Genomic DNA, 19,218 nt, shown 5'->3' on the forward strand with positions numbered 1-19,218 from the left:
TCTAGAGGCGGATGTTTGACCTAGTGAGCCGTTCAGGCATCTGACCCAACTCATTTTAATAGCTAAGTTTTCTGCCAATTATCCTGCTCTCTGCTTACTCTAGTTTAAAGATTGTTCTAGCTTGAGTTTATGAAACTACAATAAATTGACTTTTCTCTCATTTTTTAATAGGTTATTTTCCTTGGGCATTAGGCCTCTCTTTTATTATTATTAGGATCTAAACATAGCTTTTTAAATAAAATTGTGAAATATGGTATATAAACAGAATAAGAAATATATATGTTCATTTTAAAGAATACAAAGTGAACCCACTCCTGAAAAACTCCAAATTAACCAAATGAATAACAAAGCTTTTTACAGACTTTTAATAACTAAATAAAACAGCACTCTTGTGTGACTCAGTTTATTCTGAATTTCATCCTTCCTCAAGTTTTGCGTATAGTTTTGTGTTATTCTTAACCTTTATTTATGTTACCCAACGTTTATTTTTTGTAGGTGACTTTTGTTTTTATTTGGTAGAACACTTAATAAGTTTTAATAAAAAAGGTTATAAAAACCAAAAACTATGGGTTTTTTTGAGCAATCACTTTTAATATTTTACCTATTTCATTTTTTTCCTTGTATTTTTTACAGTGTTTAAAACATGCCCTAGATAATGCTTTCTGCTTCATATTTTATTGTAAGGATGTTCCTGTGTTACTGAAAATGCTATGTAAACATCATGTTTATCTAACGTACAAACTGAGAACTCACTGTGCATTAATTTACCTTGATATCTTTTCATTTTCCTCATTTTGATTATACTGTATTATATGCCAGTCACAGCCCAGTCAGGAGGCAGAAGGGACATCAGCAGTATGAACAAGGAAAATTTAAAGAATTATTAACTAGTAACAAGATGATACTACTAAAGGGTAAAGAGAACTATTTTTTAAAAATACAGTAGTAATAAATGTGGGAGCAGCTGCTACATCTAAGATCAGGATAGAGTACCCAAAGAAGGGCCCAACTGAGAAGAGGCTCCTCCCACCCCCATCCCAAGGCTGTTTGTTCATATCATGGCGCCCTGGGTGGAGAGGGTATAGCTGTGGCCCACTGGCTGGCAGAGACGTTAGATGGATGAGGTCAGGCCAGAGCTGGCAAGCAGGAGGTGATCCACTAGGGTTGCAGGGAGCCTTGCTGGGAAGCCACCTTTGGTGTAATGTGAGACTTAACGCCACGGCAACTTGCTAGGTGGTGAGCACCACTTGATGTCCTGCACGCCAGCCAGGCACTGCGCAGTGAGAAGGAAAACATCACATCTGATCCCTTAGAGGCCTGTTCCCCTTGCAGAGTCCCTCCAGTGCCCTCTGCTGACAAAGATTAACATTGCAGCTGCTGGCAAAGGAGATGTTTTCAGGGTTCAGGGAGAAGAGTGGATTTAAAGCTTAACAGGTAGTTTAAACTTGTAATACTTAGTATAGTACATATTAGCTATTTAAAATCTACAGAGAGAATAGACAGAGAATGATATAATCTGCATATAATTTACATATATATGCATATATATGAAAACATTTGATTTGTAATTGTGAATGTCTTACAAAAGAAAAATTAGTCAACTGACTCTATAAAGTTACTCAGATGGAAGCATGATTTCCTAAAAAATAAAACACAGGTTCTAGTTATTAAAATATCATGCTTTTCCTTGATAAATTTGCTTTTTCTTAATTTAGCCAAATGTATATTTTGATTCCTGGCCTTAAAAAGAATACTTACTTCAGGTTGTGTGCATGAAGGGAAGAGTAATCAAGTAGTAAATTAATAGTAGAAGTGTTGTTATATATGCTTTGTTTTCTCCAGATGTCCTTGCTCCACAATATCCATGGCAGTCAAATGACATGTCAATGAATATGTTACCACCGAATCACAGTAATGACTTTTTGCTGGAACCTCCAGGGCATAATAAAGAAAATGAAGATGATGTAGAAGTTATGTCAACAGACTCCTCAAGCAGTAGTAGTGACTCTGATTAAAAAACATAAAAGACAAAATTCATCAGAATTGAATACTGTGGAATTCTGTTTCTTACACAATAGCAAGCCTATAAAAAAAGCCAGGTAATACTGCCTATAGTGGAACCGTGCAGCCCATTAAAAATCACTGGACTTTCTTTTTTAAGCCAAAAATTATCGTTTCAGTTCTAAACCACTAAGTGAATATTTAAAGAATAATCAAAATTTATTGTTGGAAAAAAAATTACTCATTTCAGTGCTGCCCTATCCTGTTATGTTCCAGTTATGTTGGACTTGTACATAGTATTTCTGGAAATAAAAGTTGAGGGAAATAACCCATGTACATATCACTAATCAGCCCCTGGAATTATTTAGAGAAGCATTTTAAATAAGGGCAGTGGATCACTGTGCATCATATCTCAAAATAACAAAACCCTCATTTGAAAGTGAAGGCTGGTAGCTTCTGTCACAGTAACGGGAAGTTGTCTTAATTTTACTGTCTGTAATTATTGTAATATGTGTAAATAAACATATTTTTGTTTGTACTCTGTATGATTTTTTTAAATTTAAATATTCCTTTAGTGTAGGTAGGAAATTATTTCTGTAAATCCAGTTTGATTTTATACATACTTAAGTAGAATTCTGGAGTGTGAATGAACATGATGTAATGCATTCAGCTGAACTAGTAATCACAACTGGTAGGTTTCACAAAGGCCCATAATGACAGTCTCAGAAGAAATAAAATGAAGTTGTTGCTTTCTTCTTTTTTTCCCATTAGTCTTCCCACTAGTTTATTTCCTCCCTCCCCTTCCCTCCCCTCCCCTCCCCTCCCCTCCCCTCCCCTCCCCTCCCCTCCCCTCCCCTCCCCTCCCCTCCCCTCCCCTCCCCTCCCCTCCCCTCCCCTCCCCTCCCCTCCCCTCCCCTCCCCTCCCCTCCCCTTCCCTTCCCTTCCCTTCCCTTCCCTTCCCTTCCCTTCCCTTCCCTTCCCCCTTTCTTTTCCTCCCCTCCCCTCCCCTCCCCTCCCCTCCCCTCCCCTCCCCTCCCCTCCCCTTCCCTCCCCCTTTCTTTTCCTTTTCTTTACTTCTGATTTCCTTCTTTCTCCCTTCTTTCCTCTCTCCCTTTCTTCCTCCCTCCCTCTCCTCACTTCTTTCTTTCCTTCCTTCCCTCCTGTCTCCTTCCTTCCCTCCCTCCCTTCCCCTCCTTTCTTTCTTTTCTTCCTTCCTTCATTTCTTTCTTTCGAAAAAACTTACCATAATAATGTCTGATTTTAAGACTAACAGATTGGCTGAAAGTGTTTAGAATGGAAAGCACTGTCTTGTCTTCACCTTCCCTCTTACTGCAGTTTTCACAAGGAATCACTTTTAAGCAGTTTTAAATTCTGATGGTTAATCTCCATGTTTAAATAATGTGCTTACACAACTACATTTTGATTTATTAGTTTTAGTGTACTTAAAAAAAAATTTTTGTTTCTGATTTGCAAAAGTAATACAACATCCATAGTGGAACATTTAGCAAGTATAGTAAAGTACAAAGAAAATAAAACTAACATTCTATCTAGAGATCATAGAAATTAACATTTTGGTTCTTTATCTTTTTTAAAGATAAAAGATGGGATGGATTTAAAAATCCACATATATATACATTTTTTTTAAATGAGAATGTATTTCCTGAGGTGCTATATAGTTTTTAATCACATCCTTGCAATGAACTGCAAATTCGATTTTTCTAGCTTTTTTTCCTTTTTAATATTTAAATGAAACATGACCTATAGAAAAACATTTGTCTTCCAACTTTTGCAATTTCCTGGGAACAAAGTACATTTTTTAGAAGGATATCTTTAATAATACATGGAATGAAATGAGTATCCTAGTTTGGAATTCTAACTGAAAGTATAAATTACCTCACAGTTCAATTTCTTTACTTTTGTATTAATGTGAATCCAATGGCATACCACTATACATAAATTGCGGTTATAACAGTGTCTATTATACAGTATAACAAAATATTGGTTGTCTAATTAAAATATATATATACTGCAGCCAAGGAAAAGAAGGAGGTGGAAAGGAGAGAGCTGAACCAAATAAGGCAAAATCTTGGTACCTGCTGACTCTGAGTATAGCATGTATGGAAGTTCATTGTACTATTCTCTACTTCTGATATATTTGAAAATTTTCATATTAACATTTTTTGTTTTCCACATCAAAAGTGAACTTCACACTCTGGACCCTGTTATACGAGATGCCTTTGTTGCTGCCAAAGTTCCAATTCAAGGATGGCAGGCATGGAAAGTGTGGGAATCCACAATAGCAAATGTTCATTGATTCTGTTACAGTTCCTTAAGCTTTGAGATTTAGGCCACCTGTTAGCTTAGTTTGTTAGGTATGCTACAACAAAAACAGAATCATGACTTAAATGGGAATTTATTTTCACACAGTTCCAGAGGTTAGAAGTCCAAGCTCAAGGTGTAGGGAGGTTTGGCAAGTCTCTCATTGGCTTGCCTTCTTTCTGTGTTCTCATGTGACATCAAACTGCTATCTACAGACTCACCTTAAATTTATGTATGCAGTTCTATGACCTCTCATCCAAAACCCTGGGGTCTAAGTGTATTTCACAATTTGGATTTTTAAAAATATTTTAGAAAGCAGGATATATATAGATATATCCACATATCATATGTTATGTCTATATCTCTCTATATATCATATGTTATGTAATACCCCCAACAAGGTCTGAAGAGGCACCTTATAAAGAGAGCACTTAAGATTTCTTTAGTGGGGTGCCTGGATGGCTCAGTTGGTTAAGTGGCTCTTGATTTTGGCTCAAGACATCTCATGGTTGTGAGATCAAGCCCCACAGAGCCTGCTTAAGATTCTCTGTCTCTCTGACATGATATTCTATGGAAAACCCAGAGATTCCACCAAAAACCTCCTAGAACTGATATGTGAATTCAGCAAGGTCGCAGGATATAAAATCTGCACAGAAATCAGTTGCATTTCTATACGCCAATAATGAGGCAACAGAGAAATCAAGGAATCGATCCCATTTGCAATTGCACCAAAAATCATAAAATACCTAGGAATAAACCTAACCAAAGAAGTGAAAAATCTATACACTGAAAACTATAGAAAGCTTATGAAAGAAATTGAAGAAGACACTTAAAAAATGAAAAAATATTCCATGCTCCTGAATTGGAAGAACAAATATTGTTAAAATGTCGATACAACCCAAAGCAATCTACATATTCAATGCAATTCCTATCAAAATAACACCAGCATTCTTCACAGAGCTAGAACAAACAATCCTAAAATTTGTATGAAACCAGAAAAGACCCTGAATAGCCAAAGCAATCCTGAAAAAGAAAACTAAAGCTGGAGGCATCACAATCTGGGACTTGTATTACAAAGCTGTAATCAAGACAGTATGGTACTGGCACAAAAACAGACACTTAGATGAGTGGAACAGAATAGAGAATTCAGAAGTGAATCCACAAACATGGCCAACTAATCTTTGACAAAGCAGGAAAGAATATCCAATAAAATAAAAATATTCTCTTCAGCAAATGGTGTTGGGAAAACTGGATAGTGACCTGCAGCAGAATGAACCTGGACCACTTTCTTACACCATACACAAAAATAAACTCAAAATGGATGAAAGACTTAAACATAAGATAGAAAGCCGCCAAAATCTGCCAGGAAAAAGCAGGTAAAAGCCTCTTTGATCTCAGGTGCAGCAGCTTCTCACTCAACATGTCTCGAGGCAAGGGAAACAAAAGCAAAAATGAACTGGGACCTCATCAAGATAAAAAGCTTCTGCATAATGAAGGAAAGAAACAATCAGCAAAACTAAAAGGCAACCAATGGAATGGGAGAAGATATTTGCAAATGACATATCCGATAAAGGGTTAGTATCCAAAATCTATATAGAACTTCTCAAACTCAATACCCGAAAAGCAGAATGCAGTCAATGGGCAAAAGACGTGAATAGACAATTTTCCAAAGAAGACATCCAGATGGCTAACAGACACATGAAAAAATGCTTAACATGGCTCATCATCAGGGAAATACAAATCCAAACCACAATGAGATACCACCTCACACCAGTCAGAATGGCTAATATTAACAACTCAGGCAACAACAGATGTTGGCGAGGATGCAGAGAAAGAGGATCTCTTTTGTACTGCTGGTGGGAATGCAAGCTGGTGCAACCATTCTGGAAAACAGTATGGCAGTTCCTCAAAAAGTTAAAAATAGAACGACCCTACAACCCACCTGCACTAGTAGGTATTTATCTAAGGGATACAGGTGTGCTGTTTCAAAGGGGCACGTACACCTCAATGTATACAGCAGCACTATCGACAATAGCCAAAGTACGGAAAGAGCCCAAATGTCCATCAACAGATGAATGGATAAAGAAGAAGTGGTATATATATGAAATGGAGTATTACTCAGCAATCAAAAAGAATGAAATCTTGCCATTTGCAACAAAGTGGATGGAACTAGAGGGTATTATGCCAAACAAAATTAGTCAGAGAAAGACAAATATCATATGACTTCACTTATGTGGAATTTAAGATACAAAACAGATGAACATAAGGGAAGGGAAGCAAAAATAATATAAAAACAGGGAGGGGGACAAAACATAAGAGACTCAAATACAGAAAACAAACTGAGGGTTGCTGGAGGGGTGTAGGTGAGGGGATGGGCTAAGTGGGTAAGGGGCATTAAGGAAGACACCTGTTGGGATGAGCACTGGGTATTATATGTAGAGGATGAATCACTAGAATCTACTGAAATCATTACTGCACTGTATGCTAACTAACCTGGATGTAAATTAAAAAATAAAATCTTAAGAAAAAAAGATTCTCCATCTCTGTCTCCTGCCCCTCCCCTACTTAAATAAATACATAAATAAATAACATGAAAAAGATCTCTTTAGCAAAGATTTGTATACTCTGTGACCCAGCCTTCCCATTCGTAGGTTTACATCCGACAGAAATCAGTACACACGTGAACCCTAAAGAAAGCATGCACACATGCTCATAGCAGCCTTATTTGTAACAGCCTCAATTGGAAACGAGCCAAATGACCATGAGATTTAATTTCCTGAAAAGGCTCTCTAGGCGTACTGTCAAAAATAAGTCAGGATAAATTTTATGTCATGTGTATTTGACCTTAATCAGTTAGTTGGAGGGATAAAAACTGCAGGTGCAGTCTGGGAAAAAGAGGACAAGCATCCCTACACTAGAGGAGAGGCAGCTGGGACAACCTCACGGGACATGGATTCAGAAGACATGAAAGAAACAGAATGGACAAGAGATGGTGGCTGCTTTACGTGGGGGAAGGGAGTCTAATTTGAGCAATTCAGCAGGTGATGGAGTCATTCCTGGAGAGGAATACAAAGGCAACTTCAGTTTGGAACATAACAAATGAGAAGGACGGAAAAGCTCAGGTAGAGATGGGTGGTGTGTGGTTGGGTCTGAAGCTTAGGAAAAAGGTCCGAGCTATACATAATGTCTTTTGGAGAGTCCTCAACAATGGGTGGAAAGTGAATCTGTAAAGAAGGAAAAGAACAGAGGACAGGAGGATGAAGTCAAAAAAGCTGGTGAACAGCTTGGCTTGCCCGCCTGCTACTTTGTTCCTTCTGCCCATGATCTGTTCTGATAAGTAAAATGAGGAGTCCTATGTCATTGCATACAGAGCTACTGAGCATTATTATTAGGCAAAAAGCCAAATACTTAAACATAGCATACTAAAAATGGGAAATCTAGAATGGAAATTTGGGATTAAATGTGATAGATTCAACTTACAATATAATTAAGAACCTATAATAGTACTTGACACACTGTAGGTATAAACTAAATGCTTATGGAGGATCTTAACTATGGACTCACGTGTTCACTTTGTCAAGTCCATAAAGCGGAAGGCTTGGTCCATGCCTCTCAGTCATTGTGTGCTGTTATCTTTATTTGCATTCTTCACAAAGGCTACTCAAGCAAAGCACTGGCTTCTAAGTACAACATGAATAGTCGAATTATTTTTTAAAAAGGCAGCATTGATATGACTGATATTATGTTGGAAGAAGACTTTGTTTTCTCCCCCGTAGATGATTCCCTGAGCTTTCCTTCTCCACAGTTCTCAGTTAATGTGATTCTTGCTGCCCCAAAGACAGTATTTTATTTGAAAGCATTTGCCTTATTTGGATAGCTATTAAAGAACTGTTTCTCCAAGGGAGGCTGAATTCACCACATGCTCCACTGGGAGGGTTTTTGCTAGGATACTGCACTTGCTTATCAGGGGATACAGGACACCTCAGGGATTGACCTGGCACACAGATGAAGGAAGAGATATTTCAGACTCCCCAGTGTCCTGGCAGAGCGAGGCATACTTCAGAAACTGTAGAGGACATTTAATTGTATGAGAATATTGCTAGTAGTCAGCATTAGTTTTTTTCCATTAAAGGTAATTCTCAAACCATCTAAGAATTAACTGCTTACCTAAGAGTTCTAAATCCTCCTCCAGTCATCTGCTTATTTAGAGAAATATTTACTGAGTGATTACGGATGCCAACGGAGCATATTAGGTGCTGGGGAAAATGCAATCCCCTTCTAACATGAAACTTAAAAAAATTTTTTTCACCATCTTATTGAAAATACTTATTTTTTAAATTTCATCTCATTTTATTTTTATTTAAATTCAAGCTATTTAATATACAGTATAGTCTTGGCTTCAGAAGTAGAACCCAGTGATTCATCTCTTACATGTAACACTCAGTGCTCATCCTGCAAAATGCCCTCCTTAATGCCCATCACCCATTTAATCCACCTCTCCCTCAGACCCCCCTCCAACAACCCTCAGTTTGTTCTCTGTATTTAAGTGTCTCTTATGATTTGCCTCTCTCTTTGTTTTTATCTTATTTTTTCTTCCTTTCCCCTATGTTCATCTGTTGAGTTTCTCAAATTCCACATATAGCCCAGGTTAGTTTTTTTCTTTCCATAAACCTTCGTATCTAATTATGTGTATGTAAAACAAAAACAAAAACAAAAAAACAATCTCATAAGCTCCTAATGAACCTGTCCATTAAGAATTTAAAGTAGCAGATATGGAAAAACTCTACTTTGTGGTAAGTTTTTGAAGCTATAAGACATCTGCTTGGATAATCACTAACCTGAAGAATCAATGAATTCCCAATCAACTATATTTGAGATAAACCTATGGAACGGTTTCATCCATAAGGCTTGCCTGGTTTCCTCTTAAATTCAATCTGTTACAGTACCACACATCACTTAGACTCTGGACAGCTTCTCTGTACACTCATGAAAGAATGACAATGAGAAAGGAAAATAATGTCCTGCCTATTATGAAAACATATTTGACCTTGAGTGCCCTTGAAAGGGTCTCATGGACCTCCCCAGATGTCACCTGGAGGACCACTGCCCTAGTCTAATCTCATTTTACCTATAAGGAAGCTGGATCTCACAAAGATTATGTGAGAAATCCAAAAGTCCATGGCCTGTTAATGACAGTATAGTATCTCAGACAGTTTGTCTCACTTCTCTTGAGGTAGCTTCTGAATCAGAAACCTGGGAAATATACCCTAATGACCTGTCCTATCACTCCAGTTGCAAAGACTGTCACACTATAGTACCAAAAATTTTGTTTTAAATAAAACAGACAAGGAAAGTCAACAAACGTGATAAATTCCGCAACAGGCATACTGTGTTAGCATCTGAATTAGGATCTTTATTTGAACAGAAACACTAGGGCAAATTCTATAGCCCTCCATGCCAGGCAGGCTGGTAATGACAAACTGCACAGTAAATATCACAGAAAAATACAGAAAGCAGAATTGCCACAATATCACCATTCATCACATTTTCTGAGTCTGAAATGCAATTGATGACATCATGCCAGCAAATTTTTCATAAGTACTGGCTGAAAGGGTGGTGGGTATATTAAAAGGCGGCAAATCAACTGGCAAGCATATAGAAATTTTTACGTAAGATGGAGTTGTTCTGAAATGTAGGTATTTTTCAGTCTCTCACAGAACCTTATTTTGTTTTTTCAAAGTATATCAGGTTATCTTCTTCTTCCCCTAGAGATGATGACCTTTGTATGCTAACAGGTGATCTAAATCTTCTTTAAATGGATTGTAGCCTTGTTCCTTTAAACACCGCAGTGCGCAGAAAAGCTGGGCCAGTGGAGGAAATTCTTCCCAGGGAACCCATTCCCAACCTAGAAAAGAAAGATACCAAATCAGTTTATTTAGCTGGAAGGAAACAAAGAATATTTATTTTGGCAAGTTAACCTATACTTCGAAAAAATTAATTAAATATAAAAATGACTTGCAACTAATAATAACATGCTACTAATCACAGTGATGCCATGCATTAGCTCAGCTGTACCAACATCATTTGCCTTTAGAATGAAGGTCTTAACAGAAGGGGGATCATTTAAAACATGCTGTTATTTCAACATGAGACCAAGCTTACAAGGGCCCCATGATAGTAAAATCCAGATTTAAGAAAATTCAATTTTTGCTTGAATATTTGGCTGAACAAAACATACAGAACTTTACACATGACAGGTGGTAACACTACATGAAAACAAACCAGCTGCCCCACCTATAGAATAAGGTAAGTTACATTTCTAAGCTATCCTCCATCTTGTTAAAAAGTAATGGAAGCTGTGCAGAGAATAAAAATATTCTCTGGCTGTGGTACACTTTAGATAGAAAGACAATATGGATGGGACTGATTTTCAAAAATCCATTGAAAAAGGAAAGATTTAACAGTATCTATTGTGAAATACACAAAATCCTAGAAAAATGCTCTAGGCAACAGTATTCTCTTTGATGACTTAAATGTAAGGAACATGAAAGCACAGATGCTCATAACAGGTGAATATATAAATACTATATTACTAAGATGTACACTCCATGTTCTAAGTTTCTTCATGGTCACACGCATATACTTATGTTTAAATGCAGTTTCTTCCACTAAGTGTTTCTCTGCCTGTAAGATACAGGTATGCAGTTTCACTCTGGGACAGGGGACAAAGAATCCATGAAATTAGAACAAGTTCAGGAAGGAGTGATCAGCAACTGTGACCTAAGAGTCTAAGAGAAAGAGAGTAGGACAGAAGGAGGGAGAAAGAAAGAGAGACAGAGAGAGAGAGAGGGAGAGAGGTGTCACCCAACAGTGTGTTGCAAGATGCGGAATTAACAGTCTCAAGGGAGCTGTCTGTAAAGTTTATCCTGTCTGCGAGAAAATGAAGCATCTGGCTGATCCTCCTGATTATAATTGGATGGCTGGAGAAAAGATGTCATAACCAGTAACCTGAAGCAGGTGATCCAGATCCAGGATCTGACAAACATGGGAGAGAAAATGCATCTTTATGCTATAAATAAAACCACCACCACAGAGCTGCTGCACCCTGGCTGTGGTGCAGCTGGCTACCCAGCAAGTGAAAATAACTCCTGCTATGTTGTCATGAAGGGCTAGAGAGGAATCAGTGTTTCTTTTTTTCTTTTTCTTTTTCTTTTTCTTTTTCTTTTTTTTTTTTTTTTTTTTGAGGAATCAGTGTTTCTGATCAAATCTGACTTGGTGCTAGTAACCTTGGGCCTTATAAAATCATACTGTGTGACCTTAGATTACTAGCCTGTGAGAAGGTCAACAAAATGAAGGTGGACAAGCTCAAAAAAAGTTATATAAATGAAAAAAAATCACAAGGCATGTAAAAATGAGTCAAAACTACCAGATTCTAGGAAGGGAAAAACATTACATACCATAACATAGTAACAAAAACTCTAACACAGAACTTTATAACATAGGATAATAATCTTTTAGAAGTTGTTTAAATGTAGGCCGGTCTAGATACTATACTGAAGAACCTCATCCCCTTGTTCCCTTCTTCCTTCAACATGGTCTGAACAATATACTCTGAATAGGAGCCAGGCACGGGAGAGTCAAAGGTGAATGAGCCCAAACATCTGCTCTTTATGCATTCAAAGTTCAGTAAAGGAAAACTAGCGAGTACGATTTGAAGCTGAACACCCCAACTGAACCTGAGATGCCTTCTAACGTCAGGGGAAGAAAACTAGAAATACAGGCCTACAGTGCAGAGCAGGACAGGAAGTCGTGCCTTGCACCAGGCTTCAGCAACCCCAACCCCAACAGAGGCGGAGGCGGGGAGGCAGAGGCAGCCGGCTGGAGATTGGTCAGAACTGATGGGACAGTCAGTGGCTCTGCTGTTTTCCCCTCAGCCCTTCTCCACAAATGAATACTATGTCTGCTCCTTGTGAAGGACGCTAAGTATGCAAAACCAAAGTATTTCATCATTTTGTCTCGTCTTGTGTCAGGTTTTTGCTGCTGGTAGAAAAGAGAAAAATAAGGATATGGTCATTCCTTCCAAGTTTAGGGCTCTCTTTTAAGAGAACAATAATAATCTGTGCTTACTGCCTGAATATATGACACCTCGAACTAATTTTTAAAAATTCAGTTATGGGAACTGTGCTTTAAAGAAAAAAAGTAAATTGAGTCCTACAAAAAGTATTAAAGTGGAAATATACATATTTACACTGCAAGTTAATATTAAAAAGACAAGTAACTGTTCCTCCCCACAGCTTCAGGATGTCAAGACTACTGAGTTGTGTTTCCACTGTTACTCTGGACTCCCCTCTCTCCTATTCCTCCTTTTATCCAGGATCATTGGGGATGTGAGAGATAGAAGAACTTGTAGACAGCGCCCCCAGTGAACCTGGTACATTTTCTCACCTGCCCTTCTTAAGGCATGAATGATTTTAGTTGTACCTTAGGCCAACTGAAAGCCTTTGGATACTTCTTGGGTATTGATGTGTGTGTCGCTGTGATATAAGGAATATATATATAAGGAATATATATGATATATTCCTTATATCATAATCTATATATAGCTTTCCTCCCTGTTTTCTGGCACAGAGTTCCCGAAACCTTTGTATTTTCCTAAGAGATAGGGACGAGAGGAACACTTGCTATCCATAATAAGCCTCTTTCAACCGTACCTGAGTTTATGCTAATAAGCTGATGGGTGGCTGGGCTGAACCTATCCTTAGATAGGTTCAGAACTGGGGGCTGGTGACCAGAAAGATACATCCCACCTGAGGAGAGAGGAGAGGAGCTGGAGATTGAATTAATCACCAGCAGATAATGATTTAATCAATCATAGAGACTATGATAATATGTACCAATCCCATTACATACGAACCTCTATGAAAACCCCACACAACAGGATTCAGAGAGTTTTCTGGGAGGTGAACACGTCAAGGTGCTCATTGAGAGTACGGATGCTCTGCGTCCCTCCCTCTGCCCACCTTGCCCAGTGCGTCTTCCATGTGGCTGTTTCTGAGCTGCTTCCTCTATAACAAACTGGTAATGTAAGTAAAGTGGTTTCCTGAGTTCTGAAGGCCATTCTAGCAAATTACTGAACCTGAGGAGGAGGTTGTGGGAACCCCAATTTATAGCCAGGTGACCAGAAGTACAGGAGGCCAGGACTTAGCGACTGGTATTTGAAGTGGGTGCAGTCTTGTGGGACGGACTCTGTAATGTTTGGGATCTGACACTGACTCCAAGTAGACAGTGCAAGAATGTAACTGAATTACAGGGCATCCAATTGATGTCCGGAGAACTATTTGATGTGAAGAAAAGAGCCACAGGTTTGGTGTTGGAGTGTAGTGAGTAAAAATAGCTCAGATGTTGCTAGTTCACTTTAGATGATTCCAAGTCATTACCTGTTTTATAAACAGTCGTATATGACTCAACAGGCCTTCGGGTAGAACATGCCCTTCTGTTCAGTCAATGAATTCAATCTGCAAACCACTTAACTCATGATTTATCCATTCTAGAAATTTCACTTCTTCCAGGCCTTGGCACATATGCCCTCTCCTCAGAGGCCCTCCATGACCACCCTGTCTGATGCAGCACCCATGGGTCACTATCCTTTACACCGTTTTACTTTTATTCTTATTCCTTATCATTACATTGTAAAGTATCTGCTAATGTGTTGCCTTTCCCCCGGATTAAAAAAAATGTAAAACCTGAGAGGGGAGGGACTTTGTTCCACACACCACTGTTTCTTTAGCGCCTAGAATGGTACCTGGCATGCAGTACTCAGTAAGCATTTGTTGAATGACAAGATTCTTCCATAGTGGAGAATAAATTAAATGTTTATAGGGGAGGTCCAGTACACAAGACCGCTTGGATAAGGTTTCACAAGGCAAAGAATATATTTGGTAAGTTTGATATTTTATTCCTTCTCATGGAGTTTTATGAAATTTGAAGAGAGATGATCCATGCAAAGCCCTTAGGACAATGCTTAGCACACAGTAAATCACATCAATGTTGTTAAAGCTTTCAGAGCACTCGACTCAACACCGAGGATAATTGTTTTGTCAGGTTAGTCACTCTCCATGCAAGGAAATTTGTATCTTTCTTACACATGTGAGAAAACTGAGGATGGCACCTTCAACGTTTTGCTTAAAATCAGTCTGAAGCAAAATTAAATGCTAAAAATAAAACTAAGACTTACTGAGTACTTACAGTGTTCATTTGGTTCTTTATATGTATTAACTAATTTTATCCCTACAACAACCCATCGGAGGTAGTTGCTATTATCACAGAGGAGAAAAGAGACCCAGAGACATGAAATAACTCGCCCAAGGTTACAAACCTCTACGTGGAAAAACCAGCATGCAAGTCAAGTAGTCTGGCTCCAGGCCAGTTCTGTTTCCTGCTATATGCTTATGTCTCCAGGATTTAAGTATATGTATTTACACTTCTGTATGAAAAGCCTAATTCTCTTTGCATGGCAAACATAATGTAATACTCAGATGATAAACTCCTCAAAGATCAGGAATTATTACACATAATTCTCTTACTTTCATTTTTTTCAGGCTCTGTGTTCTTTGGTTCTGAATCATAAGTCATGTCCACTTCCCCTTTCATTAGTATTGTCACATAATGGTAATTTTCTTTCTTATCAAAGGAATTCACGACTGAGGCAAAGCGAACATTTTTCAAGCGAAGAGCTGCTTCTTCCCAGGTTTCCCTTTGAGCACATTCTTCCCACGTTTCCCTGGAAAACAGAAGCACAGCACTGTATTCAATTTTAGTTACATAACTTATTATTTTTTTGCCATGAAATTCCTGCCTAGAAATTTCTAGTCTAAAGCAAAAAACAAAAAACCCTGTAATTGGCTCTTGCTTTCTAACAATCAATCAACAACCCTGCCTTTGGACATTCTCTTTATCTCAACTATAAAGTATCTGAAGTTATCTGAAGACCAAAAGGACTTCCTATTGAGAAAAAAAGAACATTTAGCCAATTCAGCACTAGTTCACGTGCCTGGCAACTGTATGCAATCAGGAGACAGTTAAGGATACAGTTAAGAGCACAGGCTTTGGAGTCAGCTAAACCTAATAAAAAGAAGTATTACTACTTTCCAACGGGGTTGTTGCAAGTGTATCAATAAGTGGATGATGTCTTTTCCTGCAGTCTCAGAATTTTCGTTGAAGCCTTAAAATTCAGGACAATAGGCAATAAACACCTCAAATTCTAAAGAGTATGGCAAGAGAGCAAACAGATGCCATCGAAAGGCTTGCAAGTCTCTTGACCTTCACCCTACCCAGCCTACATAATAAGGAGATTTAGGGCAGGGAGGAAAGTTATGAATTTTCAAGCATAGTAGCAACGTTTCCCTTCATCCTGATGAAAGGACAACTCTGCCTGAAGCCAAGTGAGAGGTGCTTCAAGAAAACTGATCACAGAGATTGAGTGTGATTCCCAAGGAGATACTGGTGTGTTCCTCCCCTGCTAAAGTCATATCGAGCTACAGAAACTCACAGGCCTGTGATTCAGAGTAGAGGTGGTACAAAGGTAAGAGCTCTTGGGCAAGTCTAAAGTGTGTCCCTCGGTGTTTAGGGATGTACGTGAATAGAGAAGCTGACGTTTATTCCCACTTTGAGAATCTGGAAAGCAGGAGACTGGCTACAGAAGCCCACCATGAATGAGCAAGGAGAAAGGGTGACAGTGAGGGCATTACTCCCATTGTGAATTTTCTTCTGGGTCCAGTAGATGCTACAAGAGACTGCTGGGGATCCCAGCAGAAAGAAAAAGCAAGATGGTGTTCTAATAAGCAAGAGCTAAATCAGCCACCTATGTCTGAGAACTGTGCAGGAGAGACATCCTTGTGGGATTTCCAAACAACCAACAGACATACCCTGAGGAAGAGGGCACAACACCCAGAGGGCACCAATGGATGGATCACAGCAGCACTAGTCATGTAAAAAGTTTGGCCCACCCTCTCCCTCCCCAACATCCTGGAGAGGGAAGGAAACCAGAAACAGTGAGAAAAGGAGGAGGTCTTCCTCCTCTCTCCTTTCCCCACTACAGACAAATGCTTGGAAGTGGATCATAATGACCAAACGTGATTTATTTTTCTAATCAAGTGACAGGAAAACTGTAGAATTTGCAGGAAATGTCAGAGAACAGCAGAAAAGGGAAAGACAACAGAAGGAGGGGTGCTTGGGTGGCTTAGTCAGTTAAGCCTCCAACTCTTGGTTTCCACTCAGGTCATGATCTCTTGGTTTTGTGGGTTTTAGCCCCATGTCAGGCTCTGCACTGGCAATGTGGAGCCTGCTTGGGATTCATTCTCTCTCCCTCTCTCTCTGCCCCTACCCCACTGGCAGTGTCTCTGCCTATCTCAAAATAAATAAGCTTAAAAAAAAATTACAAAGACAAGGGAAGGAGAAAATAAAGCCATTTTCTATTTGTCTCCTCTCAAACTTAGCCCATTCAGTATACCAGTCATATAAAGATAAGTGAAAGCATATATGTGAAGAGCTTGGCATAATATCTAGCACTCAGTAAAAAGCTCATTAAAGGACAATTTTGCCTATTATCATTGGATATCTGAGTAAAGATTCCAATACTTTATTGTGTTAGCATTAAGATATCTATCTCTAGCCATTGCAATTGACAAAGTACAATACAGTGTGTCCCTCTGGGCAATGTGACCCTTAACCTGGAAATTTTATTAGTTATTAACTGAAGGTTTATCTTAATTATCTAGGGGCACCTGGGTGGCTCAGTTGGTTAAGTGGCTGACTTCGGCTCAGGTCATGATCTTGCAGTTCATGAGATCAAGCCCCGCATCGGGCTCTGTGCTGACAGCTCGGAGCCTGGAGCCTGGAGCCTGCTCCGGATTCTGTGTCTCCCTCTCTCTCTGCCCCTCCCCTGCTCGCACTCTGTCTCTCTCTCAAAAATAAACATGAAAAAAAAATTTTTAAATGTTTTATCTTAATTATCTAAAAATGATAAACTTGATGTTTTTTAAAATCCTGAAAACCATTTAAAAAATTCCATGTGCTAAAAGATCATAGGAATTCCATGTTTTATCAAAGACAAAGTCTGATTAAAAGGCACCTGCATCAAGTCTCTAACTAGCACTTTATAACAAATAGGTAGATTACAAGAATATAGTCAGAATGTAAGAAATTCTAATGACCCATACTCTTCAACATGGGATGGTAAAAAAAGGGAAAGAGGGATTACTGTTAGATTTGGAGACTTAAATTTATCAATCCCAAATTACAATCAATCCCAAAGTACAATCTTCCTTTGATCTTGATTGGTAGAAAACAATACATTTTCAAGACAAATGGGGAAAGTGGTACAGACTGACTATATCACAGGTTATTAAAGAATTATCTTGTTAAGGTGTGAAAACGTATTTTCTTAAGGTGTGAAAATGGAGTTACATTTTTTAAAAAAGCCTATGACAGGTACATAACGAACTGTTTATGGGCGGTATAATAAATGTCCGCGTTTTCCTTCAGAAGAGTCTAGAAAACAAGGGATCTGTATGTCTGTTGGGATGGAGCAGTAAAGATGAAACAAGAACAAGCCAAGTAGTAAGTATATGAGGATTCACCAACTGTTTACTTTCATGTATGTTTGCACTTTCACACTAATGCAAAAACAAGCGCTGGCTCTGATCGCTTTAGATACTGTTCATCCACCGTTGACTTTAACCTATTCTCACTTCAGAACCCACCTTTTAGCAAAATCCCCGGCTTTCCGCACCATTGGGTAGATCTGACCCTTAACTGTCCAACTTCCTTTATCGGTCTGATCCGCCATCAAACACAGAATGCCACGTTAAAGAGTGCTCCGTCCAACCCCCCCACTGTATAGATGAAGACACTGAGGCCCAGAGTTTCACTAGCCCATGTGCTTGGTCACGGCGCAGCCAAACCTGCGGGGGCAGGACACAGGCCGTCCATCCGTGTACGTTTAGTGCACAGCCCGAACCGTGCAAGTGCCTGAACTGCCACAACTGGGCTAGATCTTCATAAAGACCCACTTTCCGCCTCTTATATGTAAACATTAAGAAAAACACACCCTACACATCAGCCCGCAGGCGCGGATAGAAGGCTGCCGGCAGAAAAAGGACTGGGCTGGCGGGGCTCAGGCCGACCACAGACCCTTCGCCAGCCCTCCGCAGCTCAGCGCCCCCTCCCGGCCGGCGCTTGCACCCAGGAGCGCGGCGGCCCGAGGAGAGAACAGAGGAACGCGCGAGATGACGCAGCGTCGGAAAGACGCAACGCACGGGGAGAGCTCGTCCTTCCCGTGCAAGTTTGGCTCTCCTTCGGTGGGCTCGGTGGTAGCTCACCCGAATTCCAAATGGCCCCCGGGGAGTTGATAACTGCCTCGGTGGTTGCTCACCCGAATTCCAAATGGCCCCCGGGGAGTTGATAACTGCCGGCTCCTATAATCCCTTTCCTCTTCCCCAGGAGGACGCAACGAGGATGCTTGCTGCTAGTCACCACTACTCCTACCGCGACTCCAAGCCGCCTACCCTGCGGCTCCGCGCGGGCCGTCATAGCGCGCGAGACCCGGCAGAGGCTGCGGGAAGTGACGTTCGCTCCGCCCCATGGGCCACGACCAGTGTCGCTGAGCCTGCGCGGGTCCCTGAAATCAAAGCCCGAGTCCCTGGGACGTAACCTTCGTGCGTGGTGTCTCTGCCTCACGTGGGGATCCCAGCTTGAGAAGTGTCGCGTTGCCTACCCCAGGACTGCCCGTCAAGGTTTCGTTTTAAGTAATGCCACTTACTGTTGTACTTTCAACGTTTATTATTCTCTATTCTCAGATTTCTCCATCATGCGTTTACCAGCCACACGCTTTTATAAACC

General features: G+C 39.8%; 2 protein-coding genes across 8 annotated transcripts in view; one reads left to right on the top strand and one right to left on the bottom strand.

Moving 5' to 3' along the window:
- Positions 1-2,539, top strand: part of MED4 (mediator complex subunit 4) — a 47,848-nt gene extending 45,309 nt beyond the window's left edge. For all 4 annotated transcript variants that reach the window (XM_003980375.6, XM_045052896.1, XM_045052900.1 and 1 more), the window contains one exon: positions 1,843-2,539. In XM_003980375.6, coding sequence (XP_003980424.1) covers positions 1,843-2,015 — 173 coding nt within the window. In that variant the 3' untranslated portion in view covers positions 2,016-2,539. The remainder of the gene's footprint in view (positions 1-1,842) is intronic.
- A 7,173-nt stretch (positions 2,540-9,712) lies between these two features.
- Positions 9,713-18,996, bottom strand: NUDT15 (nudix hydrolase 15). 4 transcript variants are annotated; one of them, XM_019826461.3, is made up of 4 exons: positions 18,752-18,995; positions 14,904-15,100; positions 13,032-13,127; positions 9,713-10,225 (listed from the first exon to the last, which is right to left on the bottom strand). In XM_019826461.3, exons 1-4 carry the CDS (start codon positions 18,907-18,909, stop codon positions 10,086-10,088), a joined length of 591 nt encoding a protein of 196 aa, XP_019682020.1. In that variant the 5' UTR covers positions 18,910-18,995; the 3' UTR covers positions 9,713-10,085. The 4 variants fall into 4 exon arrangements, 3 of the variants coding, with proteins under 3 accessions (XP_019682020.1, XP_019682027.1, XP_003980425.1); XM_019826468.3 differs by lacking the exon at positions 18,752-18,995 and adding an exon at positions 18,081-18,409; XR_002154501.2 differs by having other exon boundaries at positions 10,058-10,225; positions 13,032-13,147; positions 18,752-18,996.
- Between the last annotated feature and the right edge of the window lie 222 nt (positions 18,997-19,218).

The sequence above is a fragment of the Felis catus genome, chromosome A1, assembly GCF_018350175.1.
Source record: "Felis catus isolate Fca126 chromosome A1, F.catus_Fca126_mat1.0, whole genome shotgun sequence".
In the NCBI taxonomy this organism is placed as follows: Eukaryota; Metazoa; Chordata; class Mammalia; order Carnivora; family Felidae; genus Felis; species Felis catus.